This window comes from Phyllostomus discolor, chromosome 8 (genome assembly GCF_004126475.2).
Source record: "Phyllostomus discolor isolate MPI-MPIP mPhyDis1 chromosome 8, mPhyDis1.pri.v3, whole genome shotgun sequence".
Lineage (NCBI taxonomy): Eukaryota > Metazoa > Chordata > Mammalia > Chiroptera > Phyllostomidae > Phyllostomus > Phyllostomus discolor.
In genome coordinates this window covers 18827148-18845544 of record NC_040910.2, presented here as the reverse complement: position 1 = coordinate 18845544, position 18397 = coordinate 18827148, and the positions used below count along the sequence as shown (strand labels likewise).

Below are 18397 nucleotides of genomic sequence, written 5' to 3'. Positions count from 1 at the left end.
TGACTTCACTAGGACATTAAATCAAATCTACATCCTGATCTTCTCTCTTAAAGCCTCCTGACAGTCCACTCCCAACAGCAACCTGTCTTAACTATTTTTTCCTCCCCAGCCACCTAAAAGTATCATACTCCACCAGAACTTCACCCTAGCTGGCCAACCTTGCTTCTCTATCTTACACCAAATTGCCTTGATTTCTGGCCTCATGTGTTAGGAATAAGGAACAGAAATGTGGAAGGTGAGATTCAGGTATTAGAAAATGGGAGAATTCTAATAGCATAGCAGGTCCTTCTCCGAGTCAGTATATCCAAGAATAATTATTAAAATGATTAAGATTATATACATGTGCATTTCTCTTAGCACACAACCTCAGGGTGACGTCTGCAGGGGCACCTCTTCCTAAACCCTGCCTTACCTGGCTCAGCCAGCGCAGACTCAGTGCCGCCATTTGCCTGAACAGCATGCACAATGGGCTGTTCACCCACCACCTGTCTGCAGTTTACGGCGGCCCACTTCTTCATCTGTCCTCCAGCAGCCCTACTGGGGTGCGCACAGTTGTCCTGCCCACTCCACGGGGGAGGAAACCTGACCTCGGTGGTTGAGTGTTGAGCACAAGGTGCTGAGGCACTTTCCTAAGCTGCGGGGGAGCCACGGTCAGACTGGGCTGGCTTCAGGGCCCAGGCCCTTCGTCTCCGGGCTCTTCCGCCTGCCTGCACCTGTGATGCGCCGCAGTACGAAGCAGGGGTAATGTTGCACGTTCTCAGCTGTTTTGGAGAGAAAACAATTTTTGCTCTCGTTCACATCGATGCTGTATCAGTCCTACTGATGTTCGACAAAGCAGTCACAGCGCTGTGTTTTGACCACTCCTCTAAAAAGTTCACTTAAACCTTTTTGCCCAGTCCTCTTGGTTTTTAAGATTCCTCATTGCCTTATAAATAAACAGAAAGTGCTGTGTACTGAACTGAGTGAAAATCAGTCAACTCTAAGGTAAAGCAGAAATTACGTCCATTTTCTAAGTAGAAAACTTCAGTCAGAAAAGAAATGTAAGCACCCCTCTTGCAGCTTTGTCTCTTAAACTTTCTGCCTTAGGTACTTGGCGCCTTCTGCCAGAATCATTAAGGGGGTCTCCATGCAGGGCCAGGGGTGTGGGGTGTGGGGGATGATTTGGCCCTGACCCTCGAGTCATGTGACTCAGCACTTGTGAGGGACCGGTGTGAGCTCACGGCGTCCCTGGCTGTGTATGAAGTCAACACAAGGATTTCAGTCTCCTCTCTTGTGGGAGTTCTCAGGGAAGGAAGGGTACAGCATCCCTAATGTAGTGTTTTCTGAGAGCCTGCTGTACTCGCCACATGCCCTTTGCTGCTGTCAAGTGTAAGAGCTTTTATCTTTCCCACGTTGCCTCTAACTCTTGGGTAGCCCTCCAGGGCGGGGGGTTAAAACACTGACCAAGGGGCAGGCGCTCTTGATTCCAGGTCTCACTTCCAATACTTAGGAGCCAAGAGGGCTCTGCCAAGGTAACTGGAGCTGCGCCTTCCCAGCTGAAAGAGGAAGGGAGTGATGTGCTTCCCCCAAAGATAACAGACTCAGAAGAACCCTCCCTGAATCTAAGAACAGCCTGGATGCAGCCCAGCAGACTCCCCAGAACATGCTGCCAGAGGTCAGAGCACTGCTGACACATTGAGAGCCAGGCAGGGCAGAGTGTTAGGGAAGGTCCTGCGTGGTCCCTTGGACGCTACGGGAGAGTGGGACAGGGACCGTCCGCAGCGGTGACCTGTGTCTGTCTGTCTGTCTTTGGGAGCAGCCTCGAGGAGTCCTTGGACAACTTCGTTTCTCCCCAGCTGGTTATTCCCCGTTTGGGTCATAACCCTTATTTCTGACGTCACAGGAGAGGTTAAGGCATCTCCAAGGAACAAACAGAAAGGATGTCATGACTGCAGTTGGTTGTTAAATGGGTTGTTTTCCAAGAGTTTGGTTGTGAGTCTCCAGTAAGCTTGAAATGGCCTGGGGTGTTTTCTGGCTGAATTGCCTGTAACACAATTCTCGTTGGTGAATGCCTGTGTATCCCGTAGGCAGTGCTGCCTTAGTAGATTGAAGAAGCATCTGAAACCCTGTTGACTGTGTCAGACGGCCCACCCCTCCCGGGGAGCAGAGGGCTCGCCCTCTGACAGCCGAGGGAGGAAACTCCACGTGGCCGGCGTCAGCACCCACCATGTTTCAGCTCCACGCAATTTTCAAAATTGATTTTATTCTTCATTTTATAACATTGCATCCACCGCTTGCCAGCTTTGGATGCGTTCACGGTCATTCTGTGCACTGGAAAAACAACCGGTGTTTTTTGAATAAAAACATGCATCTTCTAACTTAACTCCTGCAAAACCAACAGTTCATCTCAGATATGTGACAGGGCTTTCAGAGATGAGGGTCCGCTGGGCTCAGAGCCGTCTGACCCCACAGGGGCCTGCCCAAGGGGATGAAGCGCAGGGAGGAGGGAAGGTCCCGGGTGCCTAGCCTTGGGGGGCCCAGGGGCTCTGCCTCTCATGCATCCTGGAGTAACACAGGCTCCCTCCGTGTTGGGCATGCTGGGCAGCTGTGTGTTAAAGGACACTGAAATGTGATCACAGAACTGATTTCCTGACAACGTGGTTTTTGTGTGCCATTTTTGCAGATGTAGTCATCTGATCATTCCTGTCTGCCGTCAAGTTTTACTTCCTAAATCATGTGGATTTTGATTATCCAAGGAAAAGTCTCATTTCCAAGTTGGTTTTCCTCAACAGCTCTCACAGTTAATGCATCTCAGAGAATGTAAGCTCATTTGCACCTTCGTCTAGGCAGCTGTAGGCGAGCACACTCCCCGAAGGGACCCGGGACTCGGCGCTGAACTCGGATGTGCGTGCGTCCCAGCTCTGCTGGGGAGAGAGCGCAAGCGAAATTGTTAGGATCAGAGTTTAGGGCTTCCCAGGCCCTGCTAGGAACATGACCCAGGGGTGGAAATTGTGGGGCCCAAAACAGGACTGTGGAACTCTCTAGCTGCCTGTTTGTTGAGACAGACTAGAGGGCAGACCCTGGGTGTTCTGGAGTCAGTTTCAGAACCTCTGCAGATCCCTGTACCCTCGAAAGTGGCAGTGACGGTTCAGGGTTCCGGCTTCCTCCTGACACGCATGGAGAAGGGTGTCTCCTCCGCCGGCCTCATACCACCAATTGACTACCGTTGGTTTTTCCCCGCTGAAGACTCCTCTGACGAGTCACTTTTTTCTGGTTCACTCACTGAAAGATGATGCCCACAGTCACTCCTGTTTCCACAAAAAGCAGAGGGTGAATTCATTCACGGCACAGATCCAAGTCAGCACCCGCTGCACATCCCAGCCCTTACTCCAGCCACGGCTTCTGCTGTCTGCTCCGGAACACCACCCTCTCCGACCCCTTCCCTCGCTTTCATTTCCACCCCAGCACTAACATGTGCTGTTATTTCCAGGGCCGTTTATCACGGAGTTGGTGGGTCTGCGTTCTGTTTTACTCCCGCTGTAAGAAAGGCCAAGTTCCCAGGGAACAGCGGAGCCCCCATTGGCTCGCACACACTGGGCCTTCTAACAGTGTCTCCAGAAATGCTCGGTGGCTGCACACCCCAGCGCCCCACCACTCCGAGGGGGCAGAGGAAGGCAATTTGTGCTGGTACCTCCACAAAATGATGCCTCCTAACCCAGGAGAGCCTTGCCCAGTTGGAGCCAGTTGTTCAGTCCACAGATGCGGGGTCTCCTGGACAGGCAGTGGCTCCCACTACAGGCCGGCCCTGCCCGGTTAGGTGTGAGCCCACCCCGAGTTACTCGTGTTAGAGGAGTCAGAGTGCAGTGAAATACAGTGCACCTCCTAACTAGACTGTGTGAGCGATCATGGAGCTCATTTGGTCGTGTCGGAAGGTGTTTGAGAATGGGGCATTGTCTCGGTTTGGACGTGCTCGCTGTACCTTCCCTCAGGAGGGGCCGTGGAGGGGATGCGGAGGAGAGGCCGGGGGAGCTCCGGCCCAGGGGCGGGTGCCGCTGTCTGCCTTCGCGATCTGGGAGCCGGTGCGTGTCTTGCCGCAGCAGAGTGCCATGTGGTCTGGTGTGCGCCAGGAAAGGCGGAAAGTGAACTTGCCATTTTCTCCTCATTTCTAAGCTAATTGCTAAAGCCCTTTGCAATGTTTTTAATACGTTAAGAACCTTTGAACAGCTGGCAGGTATCAAGTGAAACGATGGAAGTGGTGGGAAAGTGCATTCATTCTTCTGACGAGCGAGTCGCCTCATGGCACTCCCGGCACCGGCACCGGCCGGTCCCCAGGGAGGCAGGGAGGCTAAGAGTGAAGCCCACTGAGGTGGAGAGCCCAGCCCTTTCGTGCTGTGACCTCTTGCAAGTTAGTGCCTCAGTGTCATCATTTTTAAAAGAATTCTGCTACCTGCCTCCACGAGTCATTTTGGGAATCAAATGAGTTAGTGTAGAGAAAGCACTTAGAACAGTGCACGATACCTATTATTGCTGTTGAAGTCTATTATCATCATTAATACCATTTGCTGCAGCAGCTCTGTGTAGCTCCCCACAGGGCTGGCTGCTGATCTCCGTGTCTCCCAAGTAGTCTTGCCTGGATTGCCAATCTAGGGTCGCTGCGCTGCCAGGTCACCCTGCCACACAACCAGCTGCTCCTCAGCTTGTCCTTTGGGCTTTTTCTCCTCCGAACCTGCCGCTGGGCAGCTGTCTCTATCTGGTTTCATTCAACCTCTAAATATAGACCAGCTCATTTCTGCCCTGCCATCGGGTTCACTGGGTGTGGCAGCTGAAAAATCAGCCTTCATCTCACTCCAACTGGATGGCCTTCCCACATTTTATCATCTCTGAAGGCAGAACGCAAACGACAGCTTTGGGGCACATTGCTTCCAGGGCCCAACCCACAGTGAGTCGGGGTTCCTTCCCAGAGCAGGCAGTGAGGCGAGGTGCTGGAGTCCCTCTGCCTGGCCTCACACCAGCACTGACCAGCTGACGGATCCATTAGCCGTGGAGGTTCTGGGAGCGTCTGAGAGGCTGACCTGGCCTTGGCTCTGGGTGTAATGGAATGCTCTGGGAAATCGGATAAAATGTGAGAAGGATGCTTCCTGGCATAGAGCTGTAAAGACTGCTGGGTGTTCTCCAGAAGACAGGGCCAGTTGTCCCTGCTGCTGTCGCTGTCTCCGTAGGGACAGCTGGCCAGAGACGTGATGCCCCGTGTTGCTGAAGCGTCAGCTCTGCCTGGTGTGGGGGGAGATCAGTGCTAAGTCGGAGGTTTGCTTGTTGCCTTTGAGGAGGACGTTAAGGGTCTGCCAATGCAGGGGCCTTTCTGCCTTACTCGTAATACGGTTTTCGTGTAAGGGGATTCCTGGCCCACTGTCTTTCTGAGAAAACCAGAGCCACACTGCCACGTTCACAAGGGACCTCTGAGATCTGTGCCAAGTTCATTAGCATTTGCCTAACTCAGAAAAACTAAGAAGACCTTACCTAGAATGTTTTGTGTTTTTTCCTGAAAAGCTGACTTCAGATCTAAAGAACCAGAGCGGGCACCCGCATGTGACTATTTATCGCTCTGTCGTTATCCGGGCAGCAGCAGCTCAGCCCTCTTCAGCCCCGTCTGCAGCTCACCGGTCACGATCGCAGGTGCTCACGTGCGCCGCGGGCTGCGTGCGGAACCCACAGACCCTTCCGTGGAGTACAGTACCAGCGCAAGGAGGCTTCATCACAGCACTGACACAAAAAGACAAACAGAAACCTGACTTGCCAAGTTATCTGTCCAGTAAAAAAACCACCCGGGGGAGAGGAATAGATATTCATCACGTCCCGGCAACTCAGCCAAGCCCGCGAGTTCAAGTGCAGTATTTCTAGGCGAATTTAGAAAACCTTTCCCTGGCAGAGAGCTCTCCTGACAGGTCTTCCCAGCAGCGGCCAGCCTGTCTGGGATAGAACAAAGGGTTTCCTCCCACCTGCTTCGGGCTGGATGGCAGTTTTTGACTTCCCCAGCGGTTTGGGCAGCATTATGGAGGTTTGAATACTTTTCCATAAGTGAAGCAGAACTTCCTTTTCGGGCTGCCTGCCTTTGCCTCTATCTGTAGTCAAGTGTTGGCTGTTGAGGCGGCCTCTGCCCTGGTTTAGCATGAGCAGAATAACAGCATTGGTTTGAAAAGAGATTCAAGAGATGATTATGGGATTATTCAGTTGGCTTGTCACCAGAGAATGTATCTGTTACAAAGGGCATGTAGATGTTTTTATTATGGAATTTCTACTAAGCAGCTGTGTGTCTGTGTGCATGTTACAGCATTTACAGTGGCTAAATTTTCAGAGCATTTTTGTTATTATGTCTTGCTTCCCTAGTATCTTATTTTTTCCAGAAGGTTCTTCCATTTAAGTGAAAGTTCTCTAAGAGGGGCAAAGATGAAAAGCTTACCTGTAGTATAAAGTTAAAAAGGAATATGAGGTCTGTCCAGAAGGTATCCAGCCATGTAATACGAAAAATACAGATACAAGACACGAGAAACACTGTACTTAGGACAGTGCCACCTCGGTCCCCTTCAAAGGAGGCACCTTGGGACCTCACACAGTTCTTCCAGTCACCATCAGCTGCCCCATTATATTTTCCTGAATCTCATCAACAGTCTGAAATCTCTTCCCTTCCAAATATGATTTCAGTTTTGGGAAAAGCCAGAAGTCACAGGGCACCAAATCTGGGCTGTGGAGGGGCTGAGTCACCCAGGTGATTTGATGTTTTGCAAAAAAACTCTGTATGGGTTGTGATACATGAGCAGGTGCGATGTCGTGATAAAGCTGCCAATCACCAGTTACCCATAGCTGCAGCCTTCTGAATCATCTGAGTAGTTTCCAGGGAGGAATGTTCAAGCTTTATGCAAAATGTGATGCAGATTCGTTGTTCTACTGGCTCAGTCATTTTGAATGTGATGGCCACACAGTACACATGCTCACTCAACAGCATCTACTGCACCCACTGACTAGTACGGTGAAGTCATCATTGTTCACGCATGTGCATTCCAGTCCACTCCCCTTGGCTGCCAGGTTACGTCTTTGTTGCACAAACCATTCTCATTATATTCACAGTGGCTAGGCTTTTTCCAGACAGACTTCATATTTCAAGGAAAAGTGGTTTGATCTGAATTTCAGCAGGCTGGGGAAACCTGCTTAGAATATGCTCCCTCTGCATTTGGAAACTTCAGCCTTCCCTGTGCAAGTAGGACATGGTTTTCTTTCTTTTTAACTGAAAACAAGGGGTGGACTTAGCCAGATTTCTTGATTCTGCGAGATCTATCTAAGCTGGCAGTTGGCCATAGTGTATAACTTGATGAGTACCTTGGGGTTATTCTTATGCATAATGGCGGCATGTCTAATATTTAAAGGTAAACAAGATAAAGAATAAGTTCACGTGTGATTTTGAAAAAATACACATGGCGATGGGGGACACGGATTCCTCTGCTGATACCCACCAAGCAGCCGCCATGGCCCGGCGCTGACTTAGCCCTAGTTGCAGAGTGAGCAGGGCAGCGTGGCGCCTGACACGTGGAGCTGACAGTGCAGAATCCTTGGATGCAGAGCAGGAAAGTGGAGTCTTCTCCGAGCAGACCCAACCCAGCCGATGGCTTGCACGGAGCCAGATGACAGGCAGGGTCAGCGGGCCTGGCTTGACTCAGAGGCTAGAAGCTGCTGCTCCCTCCACCAGTTATGTGTGCTACGTGGGTCACATGTGCCCACGTTCTTCCTCATTCTGAAAACCATTTCTGTCACCTCTTGGCATGATGCGGAGGTGAATAGAGTTACAAACCACTTTCGGTTTTTCAGAGCTACAATATTCTGTTTGCTTCTTCTTGATTACTTTCCTTACCTTGTTATTCTAGCAATCACTCAGACTTCCAGCAGAGGACAGGATGGAAGGGAGGCAGGACAGTGAACTCAGGCTGAACATTGGGGGCCCAAGGATGAAGGGCACAGGGCACACACGGCTCACACTGACAGGGAAGCGGGTCTAGGGGGTGGTGGGTGTCGCCATCCTCTGGTCCACAGAGTCACGGCTCTGACATATGCTCATCCCTTTTAGAAAATGCTGTAGAAATGTACGGCGGCAGTAGAAGGATACTTGCTGTTGACTGGAAGTGACCAGAATTTTCTGATGACCTCTTTGTGTTTAGGAAATAACAAGTTAATGTCTCAGAGGAGGCAGAGGTGTAGGCAGTTTGATTTGCTTTCAGAATGCTGATCTTTCAGGTTTTTGGAGGTTTTATACAATTTTTATTTTTTCACAGAATGAAGTTGGCCTGCTGGAGTTCTTCCAGAATGTGATCAAAGAAACTAGGGCAGAGCCCAAAAAAGTGACTAGTTGGGTCCTCAACACTTTTCTGGGATTTTTAAAGCAGCAGAACCTTGCCGTCAGTGAGAGGTGAGTGGGGTCAGGGGACTTCTTCTTCCTTTGTGGTGAACTCTGCGTCCAGACGCAGCAGAACTGGGACAGGGCCAGTGTGTTACTCTCCTTGTTCTCCCCAGGATCTCCTGACGATGCAAGCATCCCCTGTGAATTCTAAATTCTAAAAGCTGTCCTCCATCACATCTGAAAATGCATTTATTTGTTCAAGTCTCTGACTGTCCTCACTGTTCTTTGTACTGTGCTGGGCCTGCATGTGAACAAGATAGGAGTTTACAAGTGTGAGGGGGCTGCAGACCTATGAGAAAACAGACAGTGGGAGACCCCCCAATAGCAGTGGAGCAGGTGGGAGCTACGCTCACCTCCTCATAGGACCAGACTGGAATTACAACTAAAATAGAGAGCAGTCAACCTGAATAACTAACCAAAACTAGATGAAGAGTAGTCTTATAACCAAGGACCTACAGAAAAGCCACAGCGAGATGGTGGGAAGGGTGGAGATGGGGAACGGGCTGGCCCCACTCCCACGGGCAGTGGCTGAGATTCTGGAGGGATATCTCAGCTGCAGAGGTTTCCCCTGAGAAGAGTGGAGCCTGGTTCAACCCCAAGCCAGGCTCCAGAGCCCCAGAGCTAGGAAGAGGCACCCACTTAACATCTGACTGTGCAAATTGGCAGGGATTATGCCCACCAGGGAGAGACAGGAGTCTGCTGGAGACACAGGTGCCCTGTAAAGGGCAAATGCACAAAATTTCATTCAAATTTCCTGGGCTCCAGCAGAGAGAGGGCTGAATAGACTAGTTGTGTGAGGGGAGACTGGGGTTTGTGGCTCTGGAAAGAGAGCCAACCAGATAGCCACAAAGATTCCTGTGCTGAGCCCCTTGCCCACACCACAAATGCCATCATTCTTGGGTGGAGCACTCCCTTGCAATACCATCAGCCCGGAAAAATGCATAGCCCCACCCCCTGGACTCCCCTGTCACGCCACCCTGCAGAGTCCATACCCTGCTGAGGAGCCAGCTGCCTGAGCTGGGACGTAGAGGTCTGGGCAGGTTCAGAGGGTGTCAGTGACTGAGTGGTGTGGTTTTGGGACAGAGGCCATCCCCCCACTTTCCCATGAACCTCACTGGTGCCTTCTCCTCATGGGAGATCCACTAGCCCTGCTCTTTGGGCTTCCAGTGGCCCTGCCTCCTGACCCCTGGTGGCTCTGTCCTGCTGAGGTCTGGGCAGAATCAAGAAAAGACTAAATTGTGTGTCTCTGGGGTGGGGGCCACTCCCCATGCCTTCCCCCATGGCTGACCAACACCTCCCCGTCATGGGAGGTCCACTGGCTCCATCTCCCCAGGTCCTGGCAGAATCGGGGAGAGACTGAGTTGTGTGGCTCTAGGATGGGGGCCATTTTTCCTTCGCATGCCCAGCTGGTGCAGAGACCTCCTTCACCTGGCCAGATCTTGGTCTGTTTGGGCCTAATAAATTCTGCTGGCATTTCCCTGATGATTCCCTGATAGCCCACCTGCCACAAAGGTGTGTAAACACCCAGCAGGTCCCAGCTAGACTTGGCACACCCTGGAACATTTGCTGAGTGGCCTCAGACCCAGCAATGGCACCAAGTTTGAACCTGCATCGATCTGGTGAACACCACTCGCCCCTACCTGGTGACTCACTGAGAGCCTGTCTCATGCAACTCCACTGTCATCAGAGGCTCGTTAAAGTGTCTGAGCCTAACAGGCAGGCAGAGGCAGATCGCAGGGTGCCCTGGGATTTTTGCTGACCTGCCCCGGGGTCTGCTGCTCGTAAAAGGCAGCCTTGATATGCAGCTTGGTCCTTCCTCTACACATGCAGTCCCAGCAGAGGCAGCCACAAACGGTAGATTGCTTTATGGCTCTAAACAGGTGGCCCAGGACCAGTTATGGGCAGTGTCTGACATTGGGCAGCACAGGAGTCCCTCTCAAGAGGCCTCAGAGCCAGCACACCCAGTGGTCAGCTTCAGAAAACATCAGAGCAGGAGCCAGTAAGCTTCACAAGCGGCATATTGAACGGGAGATCTCAGCAGGTACCAGACCTTGCTGAGGCAGACTCTGCTTTGTGCGGTCAGCACCTGCACACAGCAGCTTGTACACTGCGGTTGGGGTTGATCCCCACAGTCAGCCAACCTGAGGGTTGACTCCACACGTGAACTGGCCAATAGCAGTCAAGACTCAATTGCAACGGGAGGGTGCCCATAACCACACAAGGGACTTGGAGCACCCTGTTCAGGTGATTGAGGAAATTGGGTCCCATAGGACACCTGCTAATAAGGCCACCCTACCAAGACTGGGAGTCACAGCAGATCTACCTGATACATAAAAACAAACACAAAGAGGCAGCCACAACCAGAGACAATCATGCCCCAAATGAAAGAACAGGAGAAATCTCCAGAATGAAATGAAGCCAACCAATGCATCAGATATAGAGTTCCAAAAATGGTTATAAGGGTGATCAGAGAACTTGGAACTGTAACAGCATGAAAAAGGACATGGAAACCATAAAAAAGAACCAGTCAGAAATGAAGACTACATCATCTGAAATGAAGAATACACTAGAAGGAATAAATAGTAGGTCGGATGACGCAAAGGACTGGATCAGCGATTTGAAAGACAAGGCAGCAGAAAACACCCAATCCAGGCTGCAAAAAGAAAAAAGAACTTTAAGAAATGAGGAGAGTTTAAGGGACCTTGGGACAACATGAAGTGTAAGAACCTCTGCATCATAGGGGATACCAGAAGGGGAAGAGAGAGAGCAATGGATCGAGAACCTGTATGAAGAAATAATGACTGAAAATTTCCCTAACCCGGTGAAGGAAAAAGACACACAAGTCCAGGAAGTGCAGAGAGTCCCAAACTAGATGAACCCAAAGAGGCCCACACCAAGACGCATTGTAAACTGCCACAGGTTAAACACAAAGAGAATTGTAAAAGCACGGGAGAAGATAGTTACCTACAGGGGAGTCCCCATGAGACTGTCAGTTGATTTCTCAACTGAAACATTTCAGGCAAGAAGGGATTGGCATGAAATAGTCAAAGTGATGAAAAGCAAGGACCTACAACCAAGATGGTTTTACCTAGTAAGGGTATCATTCAAAATTGAAGGAGAAAAGAGCTTCCCAGACAAGAAAAAGCTAAAGGAGTTCATTACCACCAAACCATTATTACAAGAAATGTTAAAGGATCTTCTTTAAGAAGAGAGAGGGAAAAAAGAGGAATGTAGTTAAAAGATTAAATGGTAATAAATATATACCTATAAATAACCATTTTAAATGTAAATGGCTTAAATGCTGCAGTCAAAGGACATGAACGAGGGTAGCTGAATGGGTAACAAGACCCACATGCTGTCTACGAGAGTCCCACCTCAGCATGAAAGAGACACACAGACTAAAAGTAAAGGGATGGAGGAAGATATTTCATGCAAATGGAAATGAGAAAGAAGCTGGGGTAGCAATACTTTGTGTGTGGCAAAACAGACTTTAAAGCAAAGGCCTATTTAAACAATGTAAGCCTCTACCAGGAAACTGTGTTCAAGACGTTTTCTGTGATGCCAATTAAAACCACAACAAGACACCACCTCACACCTGCCAGAATGGCTGTCATCAATAAATGAACAAACACCAAGTGCTGGAGAGGATGTGGAGAAAAGGAAACCCTTGTGCACCGTTGGTGGGAATGCAGTCTGGTGCAGCCACTGCAGAAAGCAGTATGGAATTTACTGAAAAAAACTGCAAATAGAACTGCCTTATCGCCCAGTGAATCCATGTCTGAGAATTTATCGCAGAACCCTGAAACACTGGTTGGAAAGACCTGCACACCCCTGTGTTCGTGGCGGCATCGTTTGTCATAGCCAGTCCGGTCCGTGGGTGAGTGAGTGAAGAAGTGTGGCACGGTCACCCGTGGAACGCTACTCAGCCATGCAAAGAAGGAAATCTCCCTTTCTGAGACAGCACGGATGGACCTGGGGAGTATTGTGCTGAGTGAAACAAGCCCATCAGAGAACGCCAAACACCACATGACTTTCCTTACATGTGGTCTAGGAGGTCTCAGGCCTGTAATAGGAAAAATAGAGGCCTTATTGCAGAAGATGGTCAGTAAAGGGTGATCGATGGCAGGGCTGACGTGGGAGGGGCTGGGGGGGAGCAGTCGTCTCAGACTAGCACCATGTTCACGCTTCCTGCTCGGGCAGTGGAGTGAAATGAGGGGCAGTGGGAGGGACAGGAAGAGGGGGAGCAAGTTGAGAAGGACAAGGAGGGAGGGTACCACTCCCTTTCTGGAATGCTGGTTTGGAGCTGCCTATAAGACAGCCCCCTTGTGGGGATTACTGGCGAGCAGTTTGTTGGTGTGGATCTGCAGCTGACAGGTATACGGGACATACAGATCAGAGCATTCTCCTTTGTTCATTATTCAGCGCGTGTTAAATCAGACCAGTCAACTTGACAGACACCGTCTCTGCGCTCAGAGCTGACAGCCTAGAAGCTGGTGATTACAAAGCAGTGAGTTAGGGGCTCTGGGAAGGGAAGGTGACAGCAAAGCTAAGCCCTGAGCGAAGGATGAGTAGGGGCACTCCTGGGAACGCCAATACATAGTCAGGTGTAAGTGCAACACGGAGTTGCTGGGGCAGGTGTGAGTGTCACGGAGGATGCAGCGAGATACAATGGCTGAGGTGGGGCCTGAGGCTCTCTGGACTGTACCTAAGAGGCGTGGGCTGTTTCAGAACGTGTTTGGGGAGATGGGAGCCCTCGAGAGGTGCTTGGATTTCGTGGGCAGAGGGAGCAAGACGAGCAGTGACAGTCGTGAGAAGAGATGCGCTCCCTCCCTCGCCAGCCTGAGGTGAAGCCCGGGAAGCACAGGAAGCCGCACTAGGCCACTGGTCCTCAGCAGGCTGGAAGCAGAGGAGGGTCCGTCAAAAAGGAGGAGGAGCATTGGAGGCCCAGGGCAAGGGTTTTCGTGAGGGGGTCTAAAGGTGTCCCAGGGGGTGCAGCAGGATGGGGGAAAGGTGTATGTTTGGCAACAAAGGGAGGGATGGGGATTTTTAACAGGACAGCTGTAGGGACAGGGTTGGAGTCCAACCACCACATGCTGACGAGGGTCCGTAGCAGCCACTGATGCCAGATCTTTATTGGTAAGAAATAAGGTACAAAACTATGCAGAGGCACAGGACTGCAAGGTCACTTGAAGACATTTTCAAGATAGGGAAGGTCTCAGCAATTACGAAGGTGTGGAATTGAAGCCACAGGAGAGAGGAAGCAGGCATCCAGGTCGAGTGGGATTCTCAGGAGTGGGCGTGGCAGGGCTGAGGCACAGCTGCAGGGGTTTGTCTGATGGAAGAGGAGGCAGCACCGTCGAGAGTTCGGGATTCTGCACCAGCTGACGTTCTAGTGAAGTGGGAGGTGAGGGTGTGTGCCGAGGGGGGCGGGTTGCTGAAAGGAAGCTGCCAGAACAGCTGCCTCAGTGGGGGAGCCGGGTTGGGGGTGAAATAAGTGAGGTAAAGGGGTTATTGATTAGCAGCAGCCCCCTGGAGGTCCAAGTCCCAGTGTCTTCCTCCAGGAGCTCCTTGCATCCCGTTCAGCAGAAGCAGAGAAGGGGGACTTTGGGCCTGAAACGACATTGGGGACTGAGAAGGGCAGCACATTTCTCAAGTACAGCTTAGCCGGGCCGTGGCTGTACGGTGTCTGTCTCTGCAGTCCAGGCTGGGGATGGAGTTGTGGCCCCGTAAGAGCCCTGGAGGACTGGCTGAGGGGAGGCGGGAGTGTCCCATTCCCGGGCTCTAGACCCGCTGGCCTCGGGGTTGGAGACAAGTGCGCGAAGCTTAGGCCTCCAGGGTCAGACCATTCTTCAGTGGAGGTGTGTTCCCTGTCCAGAAACCAGTGTTCTCTGGCAGCAGCGAGTCAGCAGCTGGTGCTTCTGCGGCCATTGCGTTCCTTGTCTGACGCGTGTGTTTGTCTGACGAGGGGTCTTCCAGGTGAGTGAGGCAGGAACTGATCTTTGCCACCACCCCACTCCGGGTTAGCCCTGGTGTGTCTGGAGTTGGTCCGTGCAGAATACCAGACATCCCTGTTGGAGGCTAGAATTCCGTGATACAAATATTACTGACCTACTGTGTGTCGAGCATTGTGGGTATAAGAAGGTGATTGAAAAATCCCAAGTGCAATTAGGCCAGTGGAGGTATTTTATAGTGTGAATTTATGACCTAACTAATGAGTTGAGGCAAAGTATTTTTAATCATGCTACCCTCTATCTCTGTCCCAACGGCCCTTTGTCGCCGACTCGTGTGGGAGCAGGTGCCTCTTCTGCATGCTCTAGAAACCCCGTTGCACGTCACTGCCGGTTAGGGTTCTCCACAGTACACACTGGAATTGGCCATTGTATTTTCTAGAATTGCAGAAAATCCCAGAAACCTGCATTTAAAAAAAAAAACTGATTCTGTATTACTTGTCAGTAAGGGTTGGAGGCTGGGAAAAGGGTCTCAGTTTACTTCCCAGCCCTCTCCCCCTCTTGCTGTTGAGGTTTTATCAGAGCGCTTCACAGACATTCCAGATACCGACTAACACCAGCACTCTCCAAGCCTGATTTCCGCTTGGGATCGCCTTTATCCATGTGTGCTTTGGGATAAACAGACACTTTAAATGGTGCCTGCCTCAGTGTGTTAGCTGTTCTGAATGAACAACCCTAATGAAGCTTCACTGTACTTGTCAGACCACAGTGAGGCGTACCTGGTGAACTTGCACTCGATTAGTTTGAAATTCATCGGAATTGGCAGAGGCTAAGCGGTAGTTTCCTTTTTCTTATCTAAGAGCTTACCAAGAAATTAATAGTGAGCGATGGCAACCGAAGCTTAAACAGAAGGTGTTTTCAAGTGGCGTTATGCATTTCAGCAGCTTTCATTTACACAGACACGCTAATGTGCTATTCATGAGTTGTTCCTCTCTATTTAAAACCAGCCCCTAATGACCTCAGATAAGACAGCGTTTCATCAGCCCAGTTGCTGTGTGTGTGTGGAAGTGGCGATACCATGTACTTTAGAAGAAATAATCTGTCATTCAGTGTTGTCGTTTCACTAACCTAGATGCTCACTACCCTCCCCCCCAACTCCCACCCCTGAATGAGAATTGTGACATTTTATGTGCTGGTTTGCTCCTTGGCCTTTTATACCATAGAAGTTTGGTAAATGAGGCGTGTCCTGGGAGCACAGATAACGGACTCTGGGCCCTTCCATGTCCAGCCAGCTGCTGTGAGCCTGCAGGAGAAAAGGGTCTGGGGAGGTGCCCCTGAGGACGGCCAGACATGGGGTGGGCAGCTGCAGGCTCCCTTCCTGAAAAGCTCTCACAATTAAAAAGAGTTTATATTTGCACAGAAACACTCAAAAAAGCGACCTTGTTAGCTGTTTTGTTTGAAGCAGTTTTTAGGCTGATCTTTCCTTGAAAACTATGTAATTACTGGGGTTTTTCTCGTTCTTTGTCATGGTTCATGAATTTTGCAGCCACCTCCTTCCTTTGACTAATTAAACTGAGCAGTTGCTACAACTTCTGCCAAACAGCTGTTGTTGTTGGGTGGTAAAACAAAGAAACACACCACTCACAAAAATGTGTTATATTCTAAAAGACAAAATAAATAAAATAGAACCCAATTTGGCCTGTTGTTTTCAGGGCTGGGTGGGGGTTTAATTATTTAAACGTATAAAATCAAGTGTTCCGATTCTGAATCCCTGCAAATGGATACGCTGACAATGTGACATGTGAATTCCTTCTCTCTCCTGGGGCGGCTGCAGTCCCGTCACTTCGTCTGCACTGGCCGAGCTTCTCGACCTGCTGGACAGGAAGGCGATTTCTTCAGCAGCAGCCAAACAGGTACGTGCACACGTCTGTCCTAAAGCTTCTGGCTGCCCTGCTGCCCCCGCAGAGGTGTTGTGTGAAACGCATATGCCATCACTAAGTGAATTTCGTAATTGAAGTACTGAGTGCTTGTAAGTGCTGTTTTTATACTGAAAGTTAGAAATGGTTTATTTAGCAAATGAAGTAAAGCTAGTATGAGCTGGGCAGGTGACTTGCTTCTCGTCTTTGCTAACCTCAGGGAATAGTTATATTGTTCGGCTTTGCCTGGAATGTTCCCCAGACGATTGTTCATGTAAAAGACTGGGCCCTGAAGTTTCTGGGGGCTCCTGACCGCCTCCCCCACTCTGGTGCTCCCCGTCCTCCTCCACAACCTCCCAACCCAGTACCAGGGGCTCGTTTTTCTTTGTCGCGTGGTTGCTCAGAAGCCAGTCTTTCAGCCAGGAGGGCGAGGTCAGACAGGCCGCCTCCCGTGAGCTTAGAGAGAAGTTTGCACGCGCACTCAGTGTGTGTGAAAAACAGCATCATCATCCAAGGCGGCCCATGCCTCTTCCCCACCTCCCTCCACCTGAAAGCCTCAGGTAAGTGCACGATTCCTGGAATTCTGGAAGCTCAGACAGACATGGACCCGGAAAGATAAAGAACACCAAGGCGCCGCCTGATCTCAGCTTCAGATGTCTGCAGCTGTCAATGCATCAGCCAGAAACTTAATGTTATTTTAATGGTGCCTTTTGCATTTAATATTTATAGACACCGACAGTAGTGGCAGATTACAAAGGGAGGCTTGGGAAAGTGGCTGCTTTTGGCTAATTGTGAGGCACCGTGGCGCACACACCAGCTTCTTTGCTGTGAAACTGGAGATGGGAACTAATAAAGGCTCTGTGTACCACCACCAAGTGAGGCCTCAACGGCAGGGCCCTCGCCACATTTAGGAAGGGGTTTCAGCTGCCTGGGTGTCAGAGGAACACAAATGTTTATGGCATCGCTCAGTAGCAGCAGGAAGATTGGATGGCCTGAGGGTGGAAAATATCTGTCTGTGTATGAAAGCACATATGAGTTGTAGCATTTGAAATGAGAGGAGGAAACATCTTTCCACTCATCTTGCCCCACCAAAAAAAGAAGGAGCAAAAAAAACCAGTGCAGTGAATACGATAGGTTCAGGGGAAGAGACAGGAAGTGCTGGAAGATGCTGACTGCTGGGTTCCAAAGTTCCCGCGAGTCTGCAGGGGCTGCTGAGGTGAACCCCGGGTTCTGTGAGGCACCAGGAGAAAACAAAGGCCTGGTTAGAAAGGTGGGAGTGGCATGCAGCCCAAGGAGATCTGCCTGGCTTGTCACTGCCTCAGTGGTTTCGCTTTTTATTGTTCTTTGTTTTCTGCATTTCTGGTGGCAAAAAATGGTATTTTTTTAAAGTAATCTATTCTTCAACTGGTGCATGTGCATGGAAAGATGCCTGGAATGGTACTCAGCTAATATTAATGGCAGTTATGTCAAGGTAGTAGAATTTGAAAGTCTTTATATTTTTCTGTATTACTCAAACTGTTTTGATTATTACAGCTTTGTAGTATAGTTTGAAACTGAGGCATGTGATGTGTCCAGCTTTGTCCTTTTTTCCGAGGCTTTCTTCGGCTGTTAGTCCTCTGTGGCACCGTTACAAATCTCTGGGGTTTTGTGTTTGTTTTTTTGGTCCTACTTCTGTGAAAAATGCCATACGGATTTTGATAGGAATTGCATTGAATCTGGATGACCCTTAAGTCACATGAATGTTTTAACAGTGTTAATTCTTCCAATCCATGAACATGGAATTTCCATTTTGCACGTCATCTTAAGTTTCTTTCAAAATTGTCTTGCAGTTTCCAGTGTTTAGATCTTCCACATCCTTTGTGTGTTCCCAGGTGTTCCTCTTGTTGCGACTGTCAGTGGGACTGTTTCTCCACGCTTCTCGTTCTGGGGGCGCATTACCCACACACACAGATGCAGCAAATGCTGCCCCTTGGTTCTGTGCCTGTGACCTTACTGTGTTTATTATTTCTGATAGTTTTTTGTGGAGTCTCTGGGGTTTTCTACATATAAGTTCCTGTTACCCACAAATAGTGCTTGTTTTACTTCTCTTTCCCCAGTTTGGATGCCTTTTA

At 50.0% G+C, this 18397-nt stretch overlaps 1 protein-coding gene across 2 annotated transcripts in view; it reads left to right on the top strand.

Moving 5' to 3' along the window:
• The window catches only part of GATB (glutamyl-tRNA amidotransferase subunit B), a 73130-nt gene that overhangs the window by 45075 nt on the left and 9658 nt on the right, over positions 1-18397 (top strand). For both annotated transcript variants that reach the window (XM_028521899.2, XM_036031896.1), the window contains 2 exons: positions 8298-8431; positions 16205-16283. In XM_028521899.2, coding sequence (XP_028377700.1) covers positions 8298-8431; positions 16205-16283 — 213 coding nt within the window. The remainder of the gene's footprint in view (positions 1-8297; positions 8432-16204; positions 16284-18397) is intronic.